The sequence below is a fragment of the Diadema antillarum genome, unplaced genomic scaffold, assembly GCF_040938485.1.
Source record: "Diadema antillarum isolate AM-2024a unplaced genomic scaffold, OU_Dant_1.0 scf00000012, whole genome shotgun sequence".
NCBI classification, from domain to species: Eukaryota; Metazoa; Echinodermata; class Echinoidea; order Diadematoida; family Diadematidae; genus Diadema; species Diadema antillarum.
The window spans coordinates 583,592-607,120 of NW_027270901.1; the positions used below are offsets into that span (position 1 = coordinate 583,592).

At 40.0% G+C, this 23,529-nt stretch overlaps 1 protein-coding gene across 1 annotated transcript; it reads right to left on the minus strand.

Moving 5' to 3' along the window:
• Nucleotides 1-4,916: 4,916 nt before the first annotated feature.
• On the minus strand, nt 4,917-12,646 carry LOC139720765 (trafficking protein particle complex subunit 2-like protein). The gene is made up of 3 exons (XM_071632113.1): nt 12,587-12,646; nt 6,663-6,923; nt 4,917-4,925 (listed from the first exon to the last, which is right to left on the minus strand). The coding sequence occupies exons 1-3, from the start codon at nt 12,644-12,646 to the stop codon at nt 4,917-4,919; spliced, it is 330 nt and encodes a 109-aa protein (XP_071488214.1).
• Nucleotides 12,647-23,529: the final 10,883 nt, after the last annotated feature.

Genomic DNA, 23,529 nt, shown 5'->3' on the forward strand with positions numbered 1-23,529 from the left:
ACTTTCACTGATTTTTACTTCAATTTCACTCATTCCTCTCACAGTTACCTTTCTGCACACACACACACACACACACACACAAATACACACACAATTTTTTTCTTCGTTATTTAGGACAATGTGGAGATTATTCTTGTCATTTGTGTGTTTTGTTTTTTCATCTAGCATCTCATTGTATGTTAGACAAAGAACACTAATTTTCATATTGCATCAACCAGATAATCATTCTATTTAATCCACTCTGGCTACAATTTAAATTTTAAGGATTGACAACTTAACTGAAATCTGGAGTTTCCTCTCACTGGGATGTCAGTGTAAATTTTGAGACTCATGCATTATGTAGGTATTGAAAAAAATGTTAATGTCTTGCTAATTACCTGAAAAGATTTTGCTGCTTCTCACCAAGTTTTCATTTGAGAAAGTGAAATGCGGGTATATGGACATAGATTTGTGAAAAGAGGTGCACTTCAATGGCTGCCAGTGTTTGAAACAAGTGATGAATAGGAATCATTGTTGTTTGGGGCACTTCATTTGTATTTCAGTCAGCAGCTGAAATGGAGACGGTAGCTGTTAAAATTGTCTACACATATACCTTTGTCAAAAGATTGGTGTTTCATAAGTGTTAAAAGCAGCTTGTTATTCTCCTTTCCTTCTCTCTCTCCCTTAGTTTCTTTGTATTTCTCTCTCCCTTTCTCTGTATATCTCTCTCTTTCTCTGTATATCTCACTTGCCATTGATAAGTATTCTTTCCTTTTCCAACTGAACCTCTTGCTTTGGCATCAATAAAATGAATGTTGCTAGTCCCCACATTGTTTATCTGCTAAAGTGTGCTATATCATGTGTACAGAGAAAGCCACATAGTAACTGGATTCAGAGGTGATTGTGTGTGTGTGTGTGTGTGTGTGTGTGTGCCTGCGTGTGTGTGCATGTGAGTGTGTGATACTATCATTAGTGTTTTCATACGGCACCATAGATTTTTTACATCCAGCCACTGCGTTACAAAGTGAAAGGGAAGAAATAATGTCCAGGACATCACATTACAGTCACATAAGCCATTTGGAATTCCAGAGGAAGCTTGCAGGACACATTTATTACACATTCATATTACATTTGATGTGTGGTGTCAAATTTCAAGACTGCATATGTTGATTTGTCACTCTAGATATGAAAAGTATACAGTATTTCTACCAATTGTTTGGAGGCATGTAAAAGCAGAGACTCCAACCCCAAGCATCTCTTACATGGAAGATTCTCCCTTGCAAAGTGGAGACTCTGACTGCACGAACATGAGCAGCACAGTGCAATGTATAATGTGTGAAAACCTCAATTTTTTTCTTCTTCATAAACTTACCATTCAATGATACCATGCAGTCAGTAAGGACCATGTGGCACTGAATATATTGGGGAAGTTTTATGCTCTTTGTTGACATTGAATTGCAGAGACTCCAACCCCAAGCATCTCTTAAACTGGAGATTCTCCCGCCTGGATTCCCTCGCAAACTGGAGAATATTGATCCGCCAAACGAGGGGAGCGATTTCCACCTCCCTGAGTGCTCAAACATGTGCACAGTGTTACGTGCACATAGGCCTATAGTACACATCACGAGTGCAACGTCCCTTGCGGCTCACATCCAGGGCCCATGTTAGGGCACTGGAAGCTCTTGTGTTATACATGTAGATGCTATTTGTGCTATCATAACCTTATTTTTTAGTACATATACAACAAAACCATTTGGGGTGGGGAAAGCTAAATTCTAATAGGAGACACACAGCTGGAGTTGGAGAATTTAAATTCAAGCGAGAAAATGGGAGATTTTGAGAAAATGGCCTCAAAGCGGGAGATCATCTGCCAAAAGTCGGAGAGTTTGGAGTCTTTGTCAAAAATTAATTTCACACATTTTGTACCAATGTACATACACATTAATGAACAATCTCTACTTGACTGTAATACAGGGCTGCCAACCTTGAGTGAGAGTTTGGCGTGAGACACTGCGAGGGAGCGGAGCGACCTCCTGGCTAGCGCCTGGCGGCCTGCTGTGCGGCCCGCCGTACGTACGTACTACGTACACAGTCGGTGTATGTCAAGCGATGTAAAGCACACGTCATAGCCATACATACTGTAATTTGCCAAAAGTACAAGCTACGCTCACGTGGTATAGGTAGAAACCAATCGTAATCCAATAGCTCGTCTTTGCGCGCGAACCGAAAACAATTATTATTGGTTAAGCTTTACACCCGCGCGGGAAAATCTTGAAATTTTGGGCTTGGGCATATCGATAATCGGAGAATTTAGAGATATATCTATTTTTGTAGTCATGTACATTCCATTTGGGGGGTTTAGCGTGAGATTTCGTTTATCAGAGTGAGACAGTCAAAATTGGTTGAATTGCGTGAGTCTCATGCCCAATGCGTGAGAGTTGGCAGCCCTGCTGTAATAACTGGTTCAAATGGATTACAAAATGAAAACCAGAAATATACAGCTACACTGTACAGTATAATTTATGGATGAGGAAAGGATATTACTCTGCATATAACAAAGTACCATTGACTGAACCAAATACAAAATGTTAACTATGTAGCACGTTCTTACCTTGCTTTGCCATCCTCTGTGATTTCTACTTCATTTTTATTCAATCAGCACATATATATTGCTATATTCACACATACACCCTACATGTATCTCTAGTCTTAGTTCTCTTCTGTATTTACATTTTGGGCCTAGAAATGACCTCGGAATCGGAGAAATCACACATCGCTGAAGGTTAGCACGAGAAGAAAATTTTGGTTCCTGGATTCATCTTATTATACAGTGTACGCAGATTTCACTGTTCACGTCTGATCTCATTGCAATGGGAACTGAGTAATGTAAATCTAACAGTAAATCTTGCATGAAATAGTGACCTTTGGACTGGGGAAAGTGCTTGGAGTCATGTAATTTTCCACTCCCATACAAGTCAAACATTATTTTAACACACAATATTCACTTTTTTCTCTTCCAACTCATAAATGCCGTACAGCTTTAGATTTATGTTTATTACAGTGCACTCCCGTTACAATGAACATGGTTATAACAAAATTTCGTCGAAGTAAATCTTCTGGTCCCAAAATTATCACCATTAAAGTCTATGGTACAAAATTCGCTTACAACGAACACGGTTATAGCGAAATTTCCGTTATAACGAAGTCTTTTCCGAGCGCCACAGACAAAGAAAAACAAAAGAAATGTGCTCCATTATAATGAAATGTGAATTGCTTTTGAAAATACGTAGCGGAACAAGCATATAGCGTCTCTGCATGGTTGAACGCTTCACCCCACTGTGTGTTCGCTCCTTGTGTCACGCACAGTTTCTGAGGGGAACTTGCGTTTATTATTGTTATACAGTTATCCCATCACATTTCACATAGCTTTCCAGTGTATGATGAGTATTCAACAAACATAATATGATACGTGGTTCCTTGTTTTCGGTATATATTGTATTTGTTTGGTTATAACGAAATTTCATTATAACGAAAGAAAACTGCCGGTCCCGAGCATTTCGTTATAACGGGAGTGTACTGTAGTGTGTGCTGACTGTTAAGACACATTCTTGTTGCATGCTGTTAATGACTCGATACAAATCTGTACATTTTCTCTGATTGGGCATTAAATGGACATGAAATGCATGAATGTAATGCCCCCCAAAACAACTAATGCAAATAAGTTCACAAGTTCATCTCTGTGTGTTCACTTCCGTGTTTTCGCAGTGGACAATTGACCGACACATGTAGCAGTGGAATTATACACAACTAGCTGGTCCTCATAGTCCATCACCAGTCATCTTTAATACCTACGTTGTTTCATGATTGAAATCAGAGAATTACACACAAAGACCCCATAGCAAACATACCGATAATACAAGTAGTTTTCATTCTGGCTTTATCCATTAGCATCACTCATCTATAATACAGCACACCAACATACACCTTACAAACTGCTTCAGCTTCGCAATGGGGTGACTGGTCACACAGAGTGTGGAACTTGTGATACAAACATGCAGACATCGAGCAGCAAATTGGGGTTGTGCTGCAATCATCAAGATGCAGGTTCATAGTGTGAGATTTACATGTAAGGCAAGACTAGTCTTCTCGCAAACTGGCAACACCAAATTTTTTTGAGTCGTCACACTATGCAGGTTTGGCTGTCCTTTGTACCAAGTCTTGGTGACTGTCCTGACGTAGGTGAACACATCCCAGTATCCAACAACTCTGTGAAAGTATGGAGTATGGAGAAGCTCTTCAAAGTGGCGAAGCTCTGAAAAGCGAAATGTCAGCATACGCATGTACCTCCTGAAGTAATCCTTGGGGGAAATCCTTAAATATCACGGTTTCATGTGACTCCCATTGCATCAAGACAATTGCTGAGATACAGTGTAATCGCAGATGAAGATGCATCTGCCATCATGATGCTAAATTTTGCAGTGCGAGATAAGCAAGGTAGATGTCAGAGCAATGTACTGTAAACCAGAAATTTCCACCTGCATTTTAATTTTGTGAATTTTGCGAGAACCAAGATTCGGGAAATCAAAATGCACACAAAAATATCTTGTCTGCACTACATGCAGTGAATGCCAGTAGCAATTCAAGAAAATTTTAAGACGCGATAAAGGCAGTCGGCTCCAATTTGCGCAAAATTTCATGCTGCGAAAATATCTTGCCTTACAGTACCACATTGCGCAGCTAGAGATGACCAGGTCATCTCTCCCCACAGAGGCATACTGCTGCTTTGTGCTTCACAGATGTACTGAACATCTGTTGTGGGAAATCCATCCATGTCATATTGCACAGGTTGATTCAAGTCTCTGCTAATTAGTAGATGTCATTAGCTACACTGTCACATCCACAGTCAGTCCTGTATCATCATTTGGGTCACTGTATTGTCAAAGGTCCTGTGGAAACAAAACAAAAACAAAAGTAACGGAAATTACTAGTGTGCAATTTTTAAAAAATGGCAAGAGTGTTGGATGATGGGTTCTAACATTGGAGCTGTACAATACTTTGTAGTTGACTGCCCATGCAATCTTCTATAAATCAAAATCTACTTGGAAAATTTAAATTTTGCTTTATATATATGGACATGAGGTGGGATATAAATAATACTAGAAATAATACACTTCAAACATGAAACATCTGCACATGGTCCATGAACAGATGGACAGTATTGTGGTCAAAGGCATTACATAATTATACATTCCTGACGGGGCATCAAACCTTGTCCATGTACAATGTGGAGTTTTCATGACCTGAAAGGTTCATTTAGTCAAGCCTGTCACAACACAAATAGCAGTCGAAATCTACATCATCAATTCTACACTTACTTTGACTTGACATTCTCTCCTGGAGTGTAAAATGGGTTGCAGAGCATATCAACGTAGGCATTGTGCAAGGTTTTGAACATCTGAAGTTGAAAGAGAGAGAGAGAGAGAGATGTACACTGTATAAAATCACAATAAATGCATGAATGGCAACGTGCGTCCATAGAAAATACTAACTTACATTGCATGCTTCCTACATTGTACTCTAGAGCTGCAAGCACCCTTGTTTATAATGTGTTGCACGCATCTTTGCTGATGTGTTTGTGCGGTAAAAACTAGTAATGGAACACTTCAACAGATATAGTAATGTAAGTCAATGCAATACAAATTAATACACTTACACATGACCATACATAATATTATCCTGCCATTGTGTGCATTAATGGAAATAATGCCCCCCCCCCCCCCCCCCCCAAAGTTACAGGGTTCTATTAGGGAATGCAAAGGAAGTACAGGGATGGTACAGTATTGGTGGAGATGAAAATTGGGCTTTTAACCTTTTTGCAAGATACCAAGAAAACACTTATGAAATAGTACAGAATATACCATTTTAAGAGGAATTAAAAGTTTATTTGATGAAAATTGGGTTTGGAATGACTGAAATCATCCAAAAACAAAGTAAAACAAAGTGATTGTAATAAACTGTGGGTCCCACACTTTATCAGAATCGCTCTGATTTGGATATCTCAGCCATTTTAAAACCAATTTTGATCAAATAAACATTGAATTCCTCATGGAATTACATGCTCTTTCATATTTCATAAGAGTTTTCTCATTACCTCACCAAAAAATGTTACAAACCTGAAATTAGGTCTCAACCAAATCTGTACGATCCCTGTATTACTGTACTGTACTATCAAATGAAAGAAATTAACATGTAGAAAAATGTTCTGTTTTTGACAATGAACAGAATTCTTTTTCCAATTTGCATTGAGAGTCAGGATCCATTATTGAGACAAAATTCATGTAGTTTTTTGTACATTAATGCTACAAAATCTTTTCACACAGAGCACTAAAATATTGCCTTCACCCATTTTTTGATAACACACTAGTATGCATTTGATTGTACACATTCCTGCTATCCTCGTCTCTGTCCTACACACACACACTAGAAACATTTCAAACTTAAATCGCGAAACTTTGCTAAAACATGGCTTTTCTGCAGAGCTGTGATCCGTAGTAGGTCCTCATGAGTACACAACCATAAAAACTTTCAATAACATATTGCAATTAATTCCAAAATATGATGAGATAAAAATAAGTATAGGAAGAGATATGACTAGGTAATGATAAAATCAAATCATAACATACATTCCTGATTTCGTTGTCCCTCAGCTGAGTGTTGGAGGACTCCACTACGATGACAAATTTGACCTTGGTATTGGTGACATAGCCATAGACTTTGTAGTCCTCGGTAGGGTACAGAAGGCCAAGGTACAACTCTCGCAGGTCATTGGTGCTTTTGCCGACAGAAGACACCTTCTCTTCTATGACGTCCAGGCAAGTGTGCACTGTATAGTGGAACTTCAACTCATTCTCCGTTGGGATCGTTCGGATGTACAGTGGATAATTCTAGGAAGATGATTAGAAATGGATGACAATTGATGTACAGTAGAGTGAAATATCTGATCCACTTCAATGCCACCAAGCTCAAAAAAAAAAAAAAAAAATGAGTAAAATGAGATCCATCTCAGACTGGGTTCACATTTCCTGAATATTGATGATTTTACAAGAAGAACTTCATAACTGCTAGTGTTCTGTATAATACACATACATGTACATGGCTGGTGGAACCATGGGGGCCGTAGGGGCTCACCTGTTGTGCACCATACAAAGGATTAAGGTGTCATCACTTTGGGCCCCAACACTCTTTTTTTAACCTGTAAGTACGTAAGTGGTAGTGTAGTAAATAGAAATAGACAAGAGATCTTGAAGTGTGAGCGAGGTACAGTTATGTTTTTCCACTGAAGGAAGACCTTTTTTTTTTCTTTTTTTTTTGGCTTGTCAGCTCATGAAACCTGAAAGTGGGACCCCCCTTTTGAAAACGCTCCGCTTCCCTGATGTAAAATGTAATTTTAATGTAATTCATAAGAAGGAATTTGTGTATATTAATTGTATTCTGCACAGTGTGTAAAGGTTTATAAGGTTAGACAGATGATGTTCAGCACGAGAAAAGGTGACTTATCACAACTTGCTATGCTATGCTGCTTGTAAGGCGAGAGGACAACACAACACCTCAACAGGGGTCTAGGAACAGTACCCCCTGGAAAACCACCCTCCGGATAACTACCACCGGGATAATTACCCCCCAGGACAATTCCCCCCTAGGGCAACTACCCCCGGACAACTACCCTCCAAGGGCAATTACCCTCCAGGGTAATTACCCCCTAGGACAACTTCCCCCCGGACAATTACCCTCCTAGGGCAATCACCCCCCAGGGCAATTCCCCCTTAGGAAAACTACCCCCTGGATAACTACCCCTCGGATAACTACCCCTGGATAACTAAACCCGCGGATAACTACCCCCTGGATAATTACCCCCCCCCCCCCCCCCCCCCGGAAAACTACCCCCTGGATAGCTACCCCCCCCGGAAAACTACCACCTGGGTAACTACCCCCTGGGTAACTCCCCCCAGGATAACTACCCCCCGGTTAACTACCCCCCCCCCCCCCCCCCCCCCCGGATAATTACCCCCCGGATAATTACGGTTAATTACCCCCGGATAACTACCCCCCCCCCCCCCCCCCCCCCGATAATTACCACCAGGATAATTATCCCCAGGTTAATTACCCCCTCCTCCGATAAATAGACCCCAGATAACTTCCACCCGATAACTACCCCCTCCGATAACTCCCCATGGATGATTACCTCGGATAAGTAGGCCTACAACTCCCCTCCCCTATAACTATCAAGAGGAAAATTACCCCCAGGACAGTGCGGAGTGCACCACGTCAATTACTCCCTTACCTCCCGGGTCACTGCCCCCACCCCCCCCCCCCCCCCCCCCGACTCTTACTTTTGATAAAAAGGATATTACTACAGAAAACGAAGTTCTTTGTATTATTTGCCAGGAATCACGGAGATGCCATACTGAGACATCATCTTATGAAAACAACATCTTAAGAATTTACGATTTGTATCGTTTGCATTTAGGACGATTTTGTACAAGCTTAATTTCTCCCTCTGTATTTTGACTCTATGTTCATAAAACACGAAGCTGTCCCTTCATATCCTACCCGGTAATCCAGTAAATGTCAATGCCTTTAACTATTTTCGCTAAATCTGTATTTTTTTTTTACTGTTCCGAAATTTCGGATTTCTTTTGATAGTATAGTATTTAAGTTTGAATGCCTTTACCATTGAATTAAAGACATTTTGAAGAAATGTTACACTTCATAATGAGTTATACTTTTTTGCAATATTTTTTTAATCACAATCGTCTATCGTTTACCATAACTCCATGTAACACTTCTTTATTTTGAGGAGCTTATATCTCATGCCTCACGTGCCCTGGTTTTGACCCATCATCTTCCTCTTCCCTCTCGCTTTTCTCTGTCCACCATGAAGGTAGTCTATTCCTGTCATTCATTACTCACCTTTCCTCTTTCTCTCATTACAAGGGATTTATCCTGTGTGTGTTCATGTGCAATGCACTCCAGTTAAAACGAAATGCTAAGGACCGGCAGTTTTTTTTTCGTTTTGAACGAAATTTCATTATAACCGAACAAATATAATATGCAATGTATAAGGAAAAGAAGGAAACCACGCATAAAAAAATTCTATTTGTTGAATCCTCATCATATGCTGGAAAGTTATGTGAGATGGGAGAATACCTTTTTAATTTCGTTTAAATATTACATTTTTAAAAGAGCATAGAGTTGTTTGTGTTGTCACACATGTGTAGAAAATGACGGTGTAGGATTTGGTTACAGTTCGCTATTCCAAAGGTTCTTTTCTTACTAAAGTACGTTACTCCGAAGGCTCCTTATTCCGAAGTTTCGCCATTCCCGGGATTCCGATGGTTTGTTTATCTGAAGGTTCGCATTTTTGAAGAATCATTATTCCGAAAGTTCATGATTTAGATCAAAATAATATATTGTTCATTTTCCGAAGGTTCGTTGATCTGAAAATGAAATGAGGTTCGTCATTTTGAAGGTTTATAAATCAAAAAGTGAGAAAGATTCACTATTCAGAAAGTCCGTTGTTCCGAAGGCTTTTTCATCCGAAAATGAAATAAGGTTGGTTATTCCGAAGAAATTTTGTTGATGAAAAAAAAAAATGAGAAAGGTTAGTTATTTCGAAGATTTATTTATCTTATGACGATTATAAGGATTGCAGTTCTTAAGTTTTGTTAGTGTACTCTCCTTTTTTCACCATGGATTAACGATATTTTTGTAATGTTCCGATTAACGAACGTTTTGTATTCCTATCATGTTCAGACTAACGAACCGTATAAGAATGAGAATAAGGACCATATTTTATTATCGGATTAACGAACCTTTGTTATGGAATAACGCCAAAATGTGCTCAATATTTCATTTCCGAACTATTACGGACATTTAGTTGTATCAGAATCTGTGTGTTTTGTATTAAAGGACTTCGGAACAATGAAACAAACCTTATCTGAATTCAGATTATTGTATTACAATAATGCAAGTTCCCCTCGGAAACTGTGCGTGATACACGGAGTGAACATTCAATGATGCGTTCGCTCATGCACAAACGCTTTAAAAATGCTTGTTCCGCTACGCATTTTCGAATGTGATCCGCATTTCGTTATAACGGAGCACATTTCCTTTATTTTTCTTTGTCAGTGGTGCTCAGAAAATACTTTGTGATAACGAAAATTTTGTTATAACCGTCTTCGTTATAAGCAAATTTTGTACCATAGACTTTAATGGCGATAATTTTGGGACCAGAAGTTTTGCTTCGTTATAACGAAATTTCGTTATAACCGTGTTCGTTGTAACGGGAGTGCACTGTATCTTTATTTGTGTTCTTCGTCTCTGTCTTAATTTGCTTTCTTTGCATTGTTTCATCAATTTTGTAACTATTTTACTGTTATACCGTTAACGCTCATTTCAGAATTGCCCTACTGCATCATTGGGCATTAACAACTAGTATATCAAGAATGTGGGAAGAGATTGTCACCTCCTTGGTATGATCACCGCAGAGCATTACCTCCCTTGACAATTACTCCTTATTAAAATTAGGCTCCAAACAGTCACCCCTCTTACAATAACTCCCCCCAGAAAATTACGTTTCTCATTGTTATTTTCGAACAACGTTTGCTATTTGAATTGAAAAAAAACAAACATTTTTTCACTACATATCGTCTGGTTTTGGTCGAGACCTAACTTCAGGTTTTAAACATCTTTTGGGTGAGAAAATTAGAAACCCCTTACAAAATATTAATGAGCATGTTATTCCAAGAAGGATTCAAGTTTTTGTGAAAAAAAAATACTCTTGAAATGGCCGGGATAAAACAGAGCAGCCCTATAATGTAAAAAGGATTCTGTCAACTACAACTCTCTATAGATCTATTAAAAAAGAGGGTGCAGGACAAAAGACTTCGTTAACAACTAGGGGTGTTTTGTAAAAAAAAAAGAAATACTGTTAAACTCGTAATATTTTACTCTTTCTAATCAGACTAACTTATATTTGAACTGGATTTCCCCTTAAAGTGTCGAGAACATTTTATTTGTAAACTAGCACAATTCTACTTGTATATAAAACAAGCTGTAATCTTACTCTTATGACAGATTAGGGCACCGTTTGATAAAAGTTGCCAGTTATGACATCTTGTTAGTCTCTAATAATTTCAATAAAACCATGGGTTCTGCTTGATTGATAAGCTCAAGTCACCGACTTGTTACCATGGACCTGCTTTGATCGACCTACAACAATTGGTAATTGTGTGGAACTGACAGCTTGTCACGACTGACTTCATAAAACTGTGCCCGGATCCTATCAGAAATTATGGCTTTATATCGAAGGGTCCCTCGCTAATGTTAAGGAAATATGAATTGCAGTGAAATCAACACTCCTGTTCTTATGTTTATCTTCTAATGTGTTATAACGGTAGAAAATGACAAGCCAAAAGATTAAATGATGACAGTGTAAGAGAGAGGTGCATCTTCTGACATGGTGTTATGAACTTATGGAAAAATTACAAAGGGTGGTACTTCTTTCGGGGGGCGGGGAGGGAGGGTTGTCCAGTAGGTAAGTATCAGGAGGGGGCGGGGGGGGGGGGGGGTTGGGGTATGGTTATGGGGGGGGGGGGTAGTAATCCGGGTGGTAGTTATCCGGGGGTAGTTATCCGGGGGGGGGGGGGGGGGGGGTAGTTATCCGGGTGGTAGTTATCCTGGGGGTAGTTATCCGGGGGGTAGTTACCCAGGGGGTAGTTCTCCGGGGGGTAGTTATCCAAGGGGTAGTTATCCGGGGGGTAGTTATCCAGGGGGTAGTTATCCGGGTGGTAGTTATCTGGGGGGTAGTTATCCGGGGGGGTAGTCATCCAAGGGGTAGTTACCCAGGGGGTAGTTATCCGGGGGGGTAGATGTCCCAAGGGTAATTGCCCTTGGGGTTAGTTTCCCTAGGAGGGTAGATGACCGGGGCGGGGGGGTTGTTGCCCTCAGGGGGAATAGACCTGGGGGGTAATTATCCGGGTGGTAGTTATCCGGAGGGTAGTTGCCCAGGGGGTAAGTGCCCGGATACGCCTCAACAGTTGTATAGCCCGACCAGACGCCGTTGTTAATACGCCGTCTACGTACATGTACAGCGACTGGGCTGTGTATTGTATAGTTACTTCTTGTACAAATGTTGTCTGCATAATCGCGATACATTCAGGGTGTGAATGACAATGAATGAATGACAATGAATGAATGACAATGAATGACAATGAATTTCATTTCTTTGACGGCCCCCACTTGGAAGGATGGAAGAAATACAAACTGGTTATAACAATGGCAATGATCGTGTGTTTCGCAGTTACCCTATACCCCCCCCCCCCCCATACACACACACACACACAAGCAGATCTGTAGATTATACACAAGAAAATGTGGACGACAAAGTAAAACTGACTCTGTCCTGCAGGCTGCAGGTAGCCTGTAACTAACTGCGACCAAAGATCGTTACGATCTTTGCTGCGACTAGCTAGCTAGCCCCAACGCTTCCACAGACAGTATCCAACTGCAGTGTAGCATACAAGGAGCGCCCCGGGGTTTACAATACAGGTAGCGGGGCGGGCCGGCCGACCATGGAGACGAAGCCGCCGTGCACCGTGCAAAGCATGCCGATGAACCGTCGCGACGCGTCGACGCCACGGACAACAGCTGTAGGCCTAGCAAGCTGATTAGTTAGGGCCAAGTCTCATGACAGGAACCTGCCTCCTGTAACTTTTACATCCAGCATAAAAGCACGGCACACACTGAGAAGGATAATGCCAATGGCAATGGTCAACATACCTCCTTTGCAATAACTGCGACACAAACCGCCATTGCCCTCGACGCCCGTGATCGAATGAACGACGTACGCTTGTACGTAAATAAATGTTGAATCCCTTATTAATGTACTGAGCGTGCTGAGTACTTTTTTAGAGCAGGATCACTTGCAGTATCAGTCAATTGGCAATTCAATTTCTTCAATTTATTATTACGAATTACGAATTGGAGAGGCAATGAATGTGGCCTGTGGACATGGTAACGCTAGTATTTGAGTCTACGTAGTCACTGAACTCACGCACGCTCGGCGCGACGCCCCATAAAAACCACGAAAGATCTTTGCTATTACACACAAAACAGAAGCAGCACATCCAGTGTACGACCGCCAGCTAAGTACACACAACTTCCACAGTACAGTTTGCCTCGACGCCATGCGCCACTCCTCCTATGCATGCAGAGCACTAGCCACAGAAAGGTGCGCTTGCAGAGCCATAACCAGTAGGGAAAATCTCTTTGGAGCATTCATGTTTAGCGCCAGCTGCTGGTAACCTGCAATAGGGTCCTCACATTCGATATTCCACATTGTTTGGGGGCATTTTATGTAGCTTTTTGTCAGATATGGGGGGGGGGGGGGGCATTTCATGAAGTATATATCTTGTCCGACAACTTTGTTGGACAAAGTTGGTAAACCAATCAGATGCAATGATATGAGTAGCTTTTAACAGTTTGCTAGACGAAAGATTTGACAAAATGCTTCATGAAATGCCCCCATGGTCCACTACAGTAGTATTTTCTCTGACAGCTACTGAAAGCCATGTATCGTCGGGGGGCATTTCATGAAGCGTTTTGGTCGGATATTTTTCTTACAAACTGTTGCAAGCTATTGATACCTTTGCATGGGATTGGCTGAGAGAAAATGATTTGTCCGACAACTTTGTCGGACAAAAAACAATGAAATGCCCCCTGCAGTAGTGCATTTATCACAAAATGTACAAGATCGTGACTATATACCTGGATCCCTCATGTGATAGGAGGAGACCCCTAGGGGAGACCCCTCTCATCACCCTCCAAGCGCTCCCCTGTGTTCCCTAAATATACATGGCTTGTATTGAATGTGTTTTGCCCCACCCCTTCACCCAAAGTGCCAAAGTGTGCATCATCAGATGGCTGTCAATTCGGGTAAAATCAAAGTGCCTATGAGGAGAAAAATCTCGTTGGGTAAAATGTAACTTTTATGCACATATATATACACAGTCCAGTCGCTCTAAAACGCGTACAGCGACTGGGATGTGTATAGTTAGGTAAAATGCAAAAGCTTCCTCGTAAGATGGGAGGGGAGAATAATATAGTGCCTTATTTAGGTCTGATAAAAAACGCATATGGAAAAAAATGTTCTGTATAGGTCTCTATGTGTATTAGTAAACCTCGGAATAGTTATTTAATTTAGCAAAAAGAAGAAGAAAAAGGAAAACACACGCACACACACACACACACTCACTCACAAGTGTCTGCTGTAGACAGCTTTGAAATTGGTTTCGATAAGTTTTGATATGACAATATTATTAACCTGCCTGCACGGCCGTATAAGGTAGGGTACGAAGATCACCTCACCACAAACCATAGGGCCTATTCTGCGGACTGCGGCCCTATGTACATCAGCTTCCCGCCGCTTTGATCCGGGGCTTAGATAGACTTTCAAATAGGACTACAAATGAATGAGTAAATGATGTGAAACCATTCAAAAACTAGAGAAGCACTCTGAGAGCGCAGTCCTCCGCCAAGACCCCATTTCCACCCGCACTGATCTTGTTCTTCCACAGAGATCAGTGATTTCCGCCCTACGTACTACAATGTACTGTACTCTATTGTGTGCCCGATTTCCCAATATAGAAGCCTTTGTTACGTCATAAACCCTCAGCGGCACAGCGCGCCTCGGCCTAGCAGAAACTAGGGCACGCACCTTTTGTAGTGCGCGCATGCAAACCTCAACTCCGCGCAGCCTGAACTCCCAAGTTCATTGACCCTACCAGCCAAAATATCAAAAATCCTTCATAAATTCCCCCAAAATGATCGGATCACTACCAAAAGTTAATCGTTTCTTACTTGTGTCATTCTAAACCTTTCCTGCAAGTTTCATCCCAATCCGTATTCTTTTTGAGTTATTTTGCACACCACGGACAAACGAACGAACTAAACGAACTAACAAACTAGAAAGGCACTCCGAGAGCGCAGACCTCCGCCAAGCAGTTACTTTCCATCGATGATCTTGCTCTTCCATATGGAGATCAGTGATTTCCACCCACTGGAAAATTGCCCGAGATCCCCCATAGAAGCCTTTGTTACGTCATAAACCCTCAGATGCGCGGCGCGCCTCACCCTAGCAGAAACTAGGGCACGCACTTTAGTGCGCGCATGCAAACCTCAAATACGCCCAGCCTGAACTCCCAAGTTCATTGACCCTACCTGCCAAAATATCAAAAATCCTTAATAAATTCCCCCAAAATTCTCGGATCACTACCAAAAGTTAATCGTTTGTTACTTGTGTCATTCTCAACCTTTCCTGCAAGTTTCATCCCAATCCGTTAACTACTTTTTGAGTTATTTTGCACACAGACAAACGAACGAACGGACTAACAATTAACTAGAGGAGCACTCTGAGAGCGCGGACCTCCGCCAAGCATGCAAATCATTTTCACCACTGATCTTGTTCTTCCGTAGAGATATCAGTGATTTCCACCCATACATACTTATAGCATTTTGTGCTGAAAGTTGCCTTGAAAGTTTGAAAGTTTGAAAGTTTGAAAGTTTGAAAGTTTATTTACTCACAACCCAAATTCTGGGTATCGGAGTCCAATGAAAAACATATAGCACATTATAATATCAATAAATAATAATTGCAAATAACTCTGAAAAGTGTACAAAACAACTATAACAAACAAAATAAGAATGAAATGTGATTGATGAAAAGAAAAAAAAAATGTACAGAAATATACAATATATACACGATATATAGTGAAAAAAAAAACAAAGAAAGGGAAATATGACGAGAGAGAGAGAGAGAGAGGAGAGAGAAAGAAGGGATATATGGAGGTGAAGAGGGAGAGTGAGTGGTGAGTGGGACTGGTGAATTAACAAAGGATATACGAGTGACTTTTGGTTCAGGAAAAAAAGAAAAAACAGAAACAGAAAAAAAAAGAAAACACACGAAGACATATGGAAATGAATTCATACGCTAAGTGAACAAGAAGGAAGGAAATATGGACGAGAAGAAGAAGAATTAGAGAGGGGAAGAAAAAAGGAGGAGAAAATGAAAAGACAAATAAGTTACAAATCAATTGTAAAGAAGGCACAGCCTGTAAAAAAGGCATGTAGTATTTGCAAAAAGGATAAAAAAATACTAATAATCTAAACATGTGTCATTATATAATTACAAAACTTGGATAAATTGGAAAGGACTGTTTTCTTTTGACAATTAAATAATTGATCCATCTTCATAGTGTTGGGGTATTTCCAGTAATATTTTTTTAAGTATTTCTTTCGTTGTTCATTAAAGAGTCTACACTGAAAAAGGTAGTGAAATTCATCACCAATTTTCTCTTCATTACAATGGGTACAAAATCTTTCGTTTCTTGGAATCTGATTGTATCTTCCAGAAACAATTGGCAGTTTATGATTAGCGCAACGGAATTTACATAAAATTTTTGCCTGTGAATCATTAAGGTGTCGAAAATACTTCTCAAAATGAAGATCCTGCTTAAAAATTCGATAATTTAAACATTGAGAATTTTTGTCTACATTACTATGCCACTCTTGTTTATAAATATCATTTAATCTGGTACTAACTAAACTTTTGAAGCCAGCTAAAGTGAGATGTGCTGCTTGGCTGTTCCAAATTGCAGTTAGACCTAAGTTGTTAAATATTTCCTTTATCCTAATTACCCATGTCATCGAATTTTCTTGCCTCGCCGATAAAACATATTGAAAATTATACAAAATATGCGCTATCTTTGACATATTACTGTTAACAAGTTTAAACCAAAACATTAACATCCGAAGGGTCACTGTTTTTTGTAATCTATCTCTACCTATTTCTCCGTAAACCATACAATTCGGAGTTCGCTTATGTAATCCAAGAAGTTCCTTACAATATCTACAAAAGAAAGTTTCAATTTGGGCGAGGTCTTCAAAACCCCAAATTTCACTGCCGTAAAGCAAAATAGGCATGATCAAACGTTCAAATAGCTCTAGTTTTACGTCGATTGGAAGGAGGAGAGGTAAAATTTTACTTTTCATAGAATACAACGCTCTTTTGGCTTGGGTTACTTGTTTGTTTATAGCTTTCTTAAAATTATTATTATAATTGAACGTCGTTCCTAAGTAAACATAATCATCGCAGACACAAATTTTGTCATCTCCGAAAAGAAAGGTAGGAGCTGTTCTAACTTTTCCACGGGAAAAAAATAACTATCTTAGTCTTAGCAGTATTAACGGTCAGATGCCACAATTGGCAATAATCAAATAAAGCATCAAGAGCTAACTGGAGTTCCTCAGCATTTTCAGCCAACACAATCGTATCATCTGCATATAGTAATGTGAATAAATCAACAAACATATTCACTTCTTCGGTAGAACACGTTTCATTGATACCTGACGAAAGAAAATCCATACCAGGGTATCTCTGAGACAGAAATGACGAAAAATCGTTTAAATACAACGAAAATAATATTGGTGATAAATTCTCACCTTGTTTTACACCTATGTTACTCTTAAAAAAATCTGATTTAGAATTGTTATAAAAAACGCAGGATTTTGACTTTCTATAGATATCCTTAACGACCCGGAGTAATTTACCATTAATTCCATGGTCAAACAATTTCAACCACAGTGAAGATCTATCAACCAAATCGAATGCTTTTTTGTAATCAACAAAAGCTGTATACACCCTTTTCCTTCTCTGTAAATAAAAATCAAGAATAGCATGTAATGAAAATACATGGTCCATAGTTGAATATCCGCATCTAAAACCAGCTTGTTCCTCTCCTAACAGGCATTGTGATTCTACAAACAAAGTTACTCTATCATTTAATACTGCCGTGAATAGCTTCCCAACACAGCTCAATAATGTAATACCTCTGTAGTTGTCAACACAATCTCGTGAGCCCTTCCCTTTATACAATGGTTTTATCAAACCGTTTACCCAATCTGTTGGGACAATGCCACTGTCAAATATAAGATTAAACAATTTGGTTATCAACTTGACCAGATTTTTTGAACTATTCTTCAGAAGTTCATTCAAAATCAAATCAAGGCCTGGTGCCTTGTTATTCTTAAGTCGTTTCATTTGATTGACAACTTCCGATATTTCAATCTCTCTGTCTAATTCTTCATTTGACATATCACGAAGCAGTGCTTCAATACCAGCATCATAAGATCGTACGTTACCACTACCCAAACTTTTAAAATGATCATAAAAATCATGCGATGATAGTTCTTGAGATGTTTCACGGTATCTATTCTTCCTATTAATCAGTTTCCAATAATCTTTCGGATTTGAACTTTTTAAATTCCTTAACGCTGAATTTAATTGCCAGGTATGATTTTGCTTCTTTAAACGGATAACATTTTTGTACAGCTTACTTTTACGTTTCATTTCACTCTCACTGTGATCAGTTTTAGTTCGACGGAAGACATTTCTTGCTCGTATAAAATCTTTTCTTGCATCAGAACATTCCTTATCAAACCAAGAATTTGCGGGAAATTTGTTTCGGCGTGCCTTGAAATTCTTTGTTTTAGACTCAATAACCATATTACACGCATCTGCAGCATCTAAATAGATATTACGTAGATTACCAATGATCTTATCAATTTCACTTTGAGAGATGTTTCCTTTAGCAAGTGTCTCTATGTAATCTATTGATGCAAGTATTTCTGCATCATCAAAATTTTGAACGAATATATTTCTTTTCTTATCCTCCCATTTGATCTTGATTGACTTTTCATCATTACAATTACCTACGTCTGTTCTAAAAACATTATAATTTTCAGTAGATCTTTCTACAGCATGAGCAAATTTATTGACAATTTCGAGTGAAATCGGACAGTGTTTGTCTGATAGAAATTTATCAAAAGTACCGATGGAGAAATTTTCAATTTTTGTGAACACTTCGGGAGATGCCAAAGCATAATCAACAGTACTGGCACTGCCACATGTTAAACGACCAATACCGAAATCATCACCGAATCTGCCATTCACTATATGTATATCCATACTTTTGCAAAGATCTAATAATCTATGACCGTTATTATTAACATGATGATCATTGTTGAACCTTTTAGTACAAATACCAAGCAATTCAAGTTCAGATTGAGAATCAGTTATATTCTCGGATATGAATGACAAACCAATTTCATTTTGAATATCATCTTCCACTGTAAGAAAATCACCAAGTATCCCTGTTCTGGCATTGAAGTCTCCTACCAACAAAAACGGGAGATCGTATTTAGCCCGCAGAGTCGTACAATCATTTAAGATTATGTCAAAAATATCGTCAGTATAGTACTTTGACCCTTCATGCGGAATATACACTGAGCCAATCAAAATAGAGAATCCAGAAAAGTCGAGTTTAATCCACAAAATAGAATCAGACTGAGTCTGATTCAAAATTTCATAACAGCCCTTGAATCTCTCAGAAACAATTATTGCTAACCCATGAGTCCCACTGAGGGGGATAGAGACGTTTCTTTTCTGGGCCGTCACATATTGATACCCAGGAAAATACTCAGAATAATTCAAATCGGTTTTAGTTTCACTGAGACAAATGATATCATGCTTTTTGACAAAATCTTGTAGGAAGCCATAATCACATTTCTTAGAAATACCGCAAACATTTAGCCCTGCAATCTTCAGCCTTGAAATCGATGAGCAATGATATTTATGGTCATCGGAGCAGGCATGTGCCGCGAGTTCCTAGATGTCAAGGTAAACCCCCAACTTCTTGATGCGGTCCTCGTCCCATCCGATGTCATGGAGGTTGTCCAGCGAATCTAGAACTCTGATGCTCTGCCTCCCATCGGACTTACTAATGTAGTGGATCTTTCCATCTATTGTCCAGACGCGTAGTATGCCTGTGTCCTTCCTCATCTCTTGGACGACTTTGCTCCTGAGACGGGTGAGGTCGTCGTTGATGTAAACATGTTTCAGATCCTCTCTCTTTCTTAGGCCTTTCTTGGCTCGCATGAAGGTTGCCTTTGCCTCACGCCTGGTGAAACGAGCAATGACGGTGCGCGCTTTCTTCCTTTGATGGTCATCCGCCGATGTTGAGCCCAATCGATGGCAGATGCTCAAATCCGTGGCCTTGATGTCTACTCCCATTTGCTTCGCTAGGTCTAGCACCACTCCTGTCGTATTTTCACCCTGCTCCTCCTTCAGACCGTAGATTTTCACGTTCTCCTTCCTTGTGTATTGTTCGAGTCGTTCTACTTCGAAATGACCAATTTGAACAGACCTTTTCATTCTCCCACTAGCCCTTCCTTCCTCATTCTGTTCCTTCCAAGTCTTCTGTTCCTCAAGCAAGGTCTTCATTGCAGCGGTAACAGCGGAAGATACGGCTTGGACAGTGATAGGCTGGATAGCAACTATAACCTTGGCGACTATGTTGGCTATCAGCGCATCATCAATTCCAGCCACTGTAGGGCTAGTGGTGTCTCCTCCCTTGGTGTTGGTAGACCTAGATCCTCCACCTGCTGCACCACGTCCTTGACTTCCGGAGCCCTTGCCCACACCTTTCATGGACGCCGCATCTACACCCATGGAAGCTACCACTGCATAGGACACAGTATCATTAATAGCTCGGCTGGGATCCTCCTCCTTGATAGACACCTCATCATCTAGAACGTTGAAGTTGGCCATGACGTCACAAAGGAGTAACAATAGAGCGCGTGAGATGCGTTGCTCGGTGTTGCTATGTGGAGCGCTCCTTCTGGAGATGTGTGATATACGCACTTGTAAGGGGTGCGCAGAGTCTTGTCCAGTCTCCTGTCGCTAAGGAGACGGCGTAGTTGCCAAGGTCGAGTCAATGCGCTGTGAGCGCCAATGATGCAGAGTTGCGCAAATAGGCAATCAAAATCAAAATGTTAAAGTACGTAGAATCGCTAAAAAATTGACCAAATCCGCTGTAAACGTTCCCAAAGAATAAGGCAATCTACAAAATTATGAACTGATCGAATTTACCTCGCTGAGCTTTTCAAAATGAAGTACAAATAGCCGTGACCAGACACCAATAGTGAAAATAAAGTCCAATCTGCCGGAGCTCAGCAAATACACGTCCAACCGTCTCAAGTCTCAAGTCTCTGATTTCTCAATATAGAAGCCTTTGTTACGTCATAAACCCTCAGCTGCACGGCGCGCCTCACCCTAGCATAAACTAGAGCACGCACTTTAGTGCGCGCAGGCAAACCTCAAATACGCGCAGCCTGAACTCCAAGTTCATTGACCCTACCTGCTAAAATATCAAAAATCCTTCATAAATTCCCCAAAAATTCTCGGATCACTACCAAAAGTTAATCGTTTGGTACTTGTGTCATTCTCAACCTTTCCTGCAAGTTTCATCCCAATCCGTCAACTACTTTTTGAGTTATTTTGCGCACGGACAAACTAACAAACCAACGGTAACGAAAACATAACCTCCTCCCTTGGCGGAGGTAACAAACCAACGGTAACGAAAACATCACCTCCCCCTTGGCGGAGGTAATTACAAAATTTCTATACAGTGCACTCCCGTTTATAACGAACACGGTTATGACGAAATTCCGGTAATACAACGTCTACGGTCGAAGTAAAAATAAGGGCCGCAACGTTATCCACTCTATGCGTGTATTTTTATACCTCCGCCAAGGGAGGATGTTATGTTTTCGTTACCGTTGGTTTGTTTGTTAGTTACCTACGTCCTCCGCCAAGGGAGGAGGTTAGGTTTTCGTTACCGTTGGTTTGTTCGTTAGTTCGCCATAGTTCGTTTGTCCGTGTCCAAAATAACTCAAAAAGTTTATTTCCCCGTAAAATTTTGAATGAAATATTCGAATTGATTAAGAGTAGTTTAGGAAAGAATTCAATATTATAAACATGTATTTCTAGTTTCTTCGTAATGCGCAAATTGAAATGAAATGAAAATTAGGTCATCTTAAAAACCTGATATTTTTCTTTAATGCATATGCGCACATTTCCGCATGTTAGTTTTCTATCCTTTAATCTGGGATATTTTAATCTTTCAAATAAAGTATTCCGCTATAAAGCGTGCACCAGCGTGCTTTTAAACTATTTGCTGTTAAAATTGTCAGTTTTACACTGCATTTTGATTCGCTGCTCCACAAATTCATTGTTGCCATCATACTGAAAGAGAGATAGTGAAATGCAGTATGAGGGGCAAGTATTTCTATGTGAGAGCGCTAGTCCCGATTATTGATGCTCTCTTTTGTCAAAGCACCTGATTTCCACCTGTAGTTAAGCGCATTTAACTCGGCGGTGCCGCGCGTGACTTCAAAGGAGAGCAGGGGGGCGTTTCATGAAGGAACTTGTCGAATAAAATGTCCGACAAGTCAATTATATCCGACAAGTTCAGAGAAATCAGCCAATCAGACGAAAGAATTTCTCAAAACTTGTCGGATATAATTGACTTGTCAGATATTGTATCCGACAATTAAGTTCCTTCATGAAATGCCCCCCAGGAGTTGTCTCTCTTTTTCAAACACCTCCCTGATCTAAAAAAACGAGCGGCACCGCGGGGAGCTGAAAAGAGGCCGGGCACTATAAAGTTCGACGGCGATGTTTTTGCACATGAAACAGTTCACTTCGAATTGAAAAGGGAACAACAGCATTAATTGATAGTGCTGGATTTTCTCAATCACGTAGGCCAAGTTTTTACGTGAATTTCCGTGTTAAATATTCTTATCAGGCAAATACAAATTAGGCGGTCGATGAGTAGTATGGTTGGGTGTTCATAATGTAGCCCACCTCTCGCTCATTCGCACTCGTAGACCTTAGATGGAGAGAGAGAGATGGCAGACTTCTTGTGGTGAAAAGCAAGTCTTGAATCTTTTATTCCGTTAATGACCAAATGAATACTCAAATGATAAAACACAAACAACTTATAAACAAAATCATGTACGACAATTACGGCTCTATGTCAGCACACCGTGTTTACACAACATCTGCTTAGTGCTACCAGCCTGTAATTACGAATGAGAGCTGCTCACTCTGTGTGAAACAAAATAACATATGTGATATACTCTCTTATTTGTCTGCCTACCCTATTCCCAGCTGTAAACAACTAAATTGATACACCCTTCTTGATTTAGCTGTAAAGCGGTTACTCATTAGGTATATGACTTATAACACAATCTCTCACTGATCCCTTTCCTATCTCTATTACTGATTACAGCCCATAGAGCTGTGCGATAGGTAAGAATGCAGTTCTATGTTACATCTATATCAATGCCTATAACTCATTGGTGCTACAAATAAACAAATCATAATTAGTCATAAAATTACAACTCACTTAATCTAACTTCAAACATTATTCCAATCAATTTATTCTGCCAACTCATTATGTAACTAATCAAGAAGATGTTTGTTCGTCTGTCTACGCCATTCTGCTCCAAAACAAATAAAATCAATATGGAAAAAGCCCTTAAACTTATTCCTTCTCACTTCAAAACAATTCGATGACTCAAATGACTGGA

Coding starts and splice junctions, on each gene's coding strand:
- LOC139720765 (XM_071632113.1), bottom strand. CDS start 12,646: ATGCTTTGCACGGTGCACGGCGGCTTCGTCTCCATGGTCGGCCGGCCC. Junction 6,924..12,586: donor GCCGGCCCGCCCCGCTACCT/GTATTGTAAACC, acceptor TCATCTTCCTAG/AATTATCCACTGTACATCCG.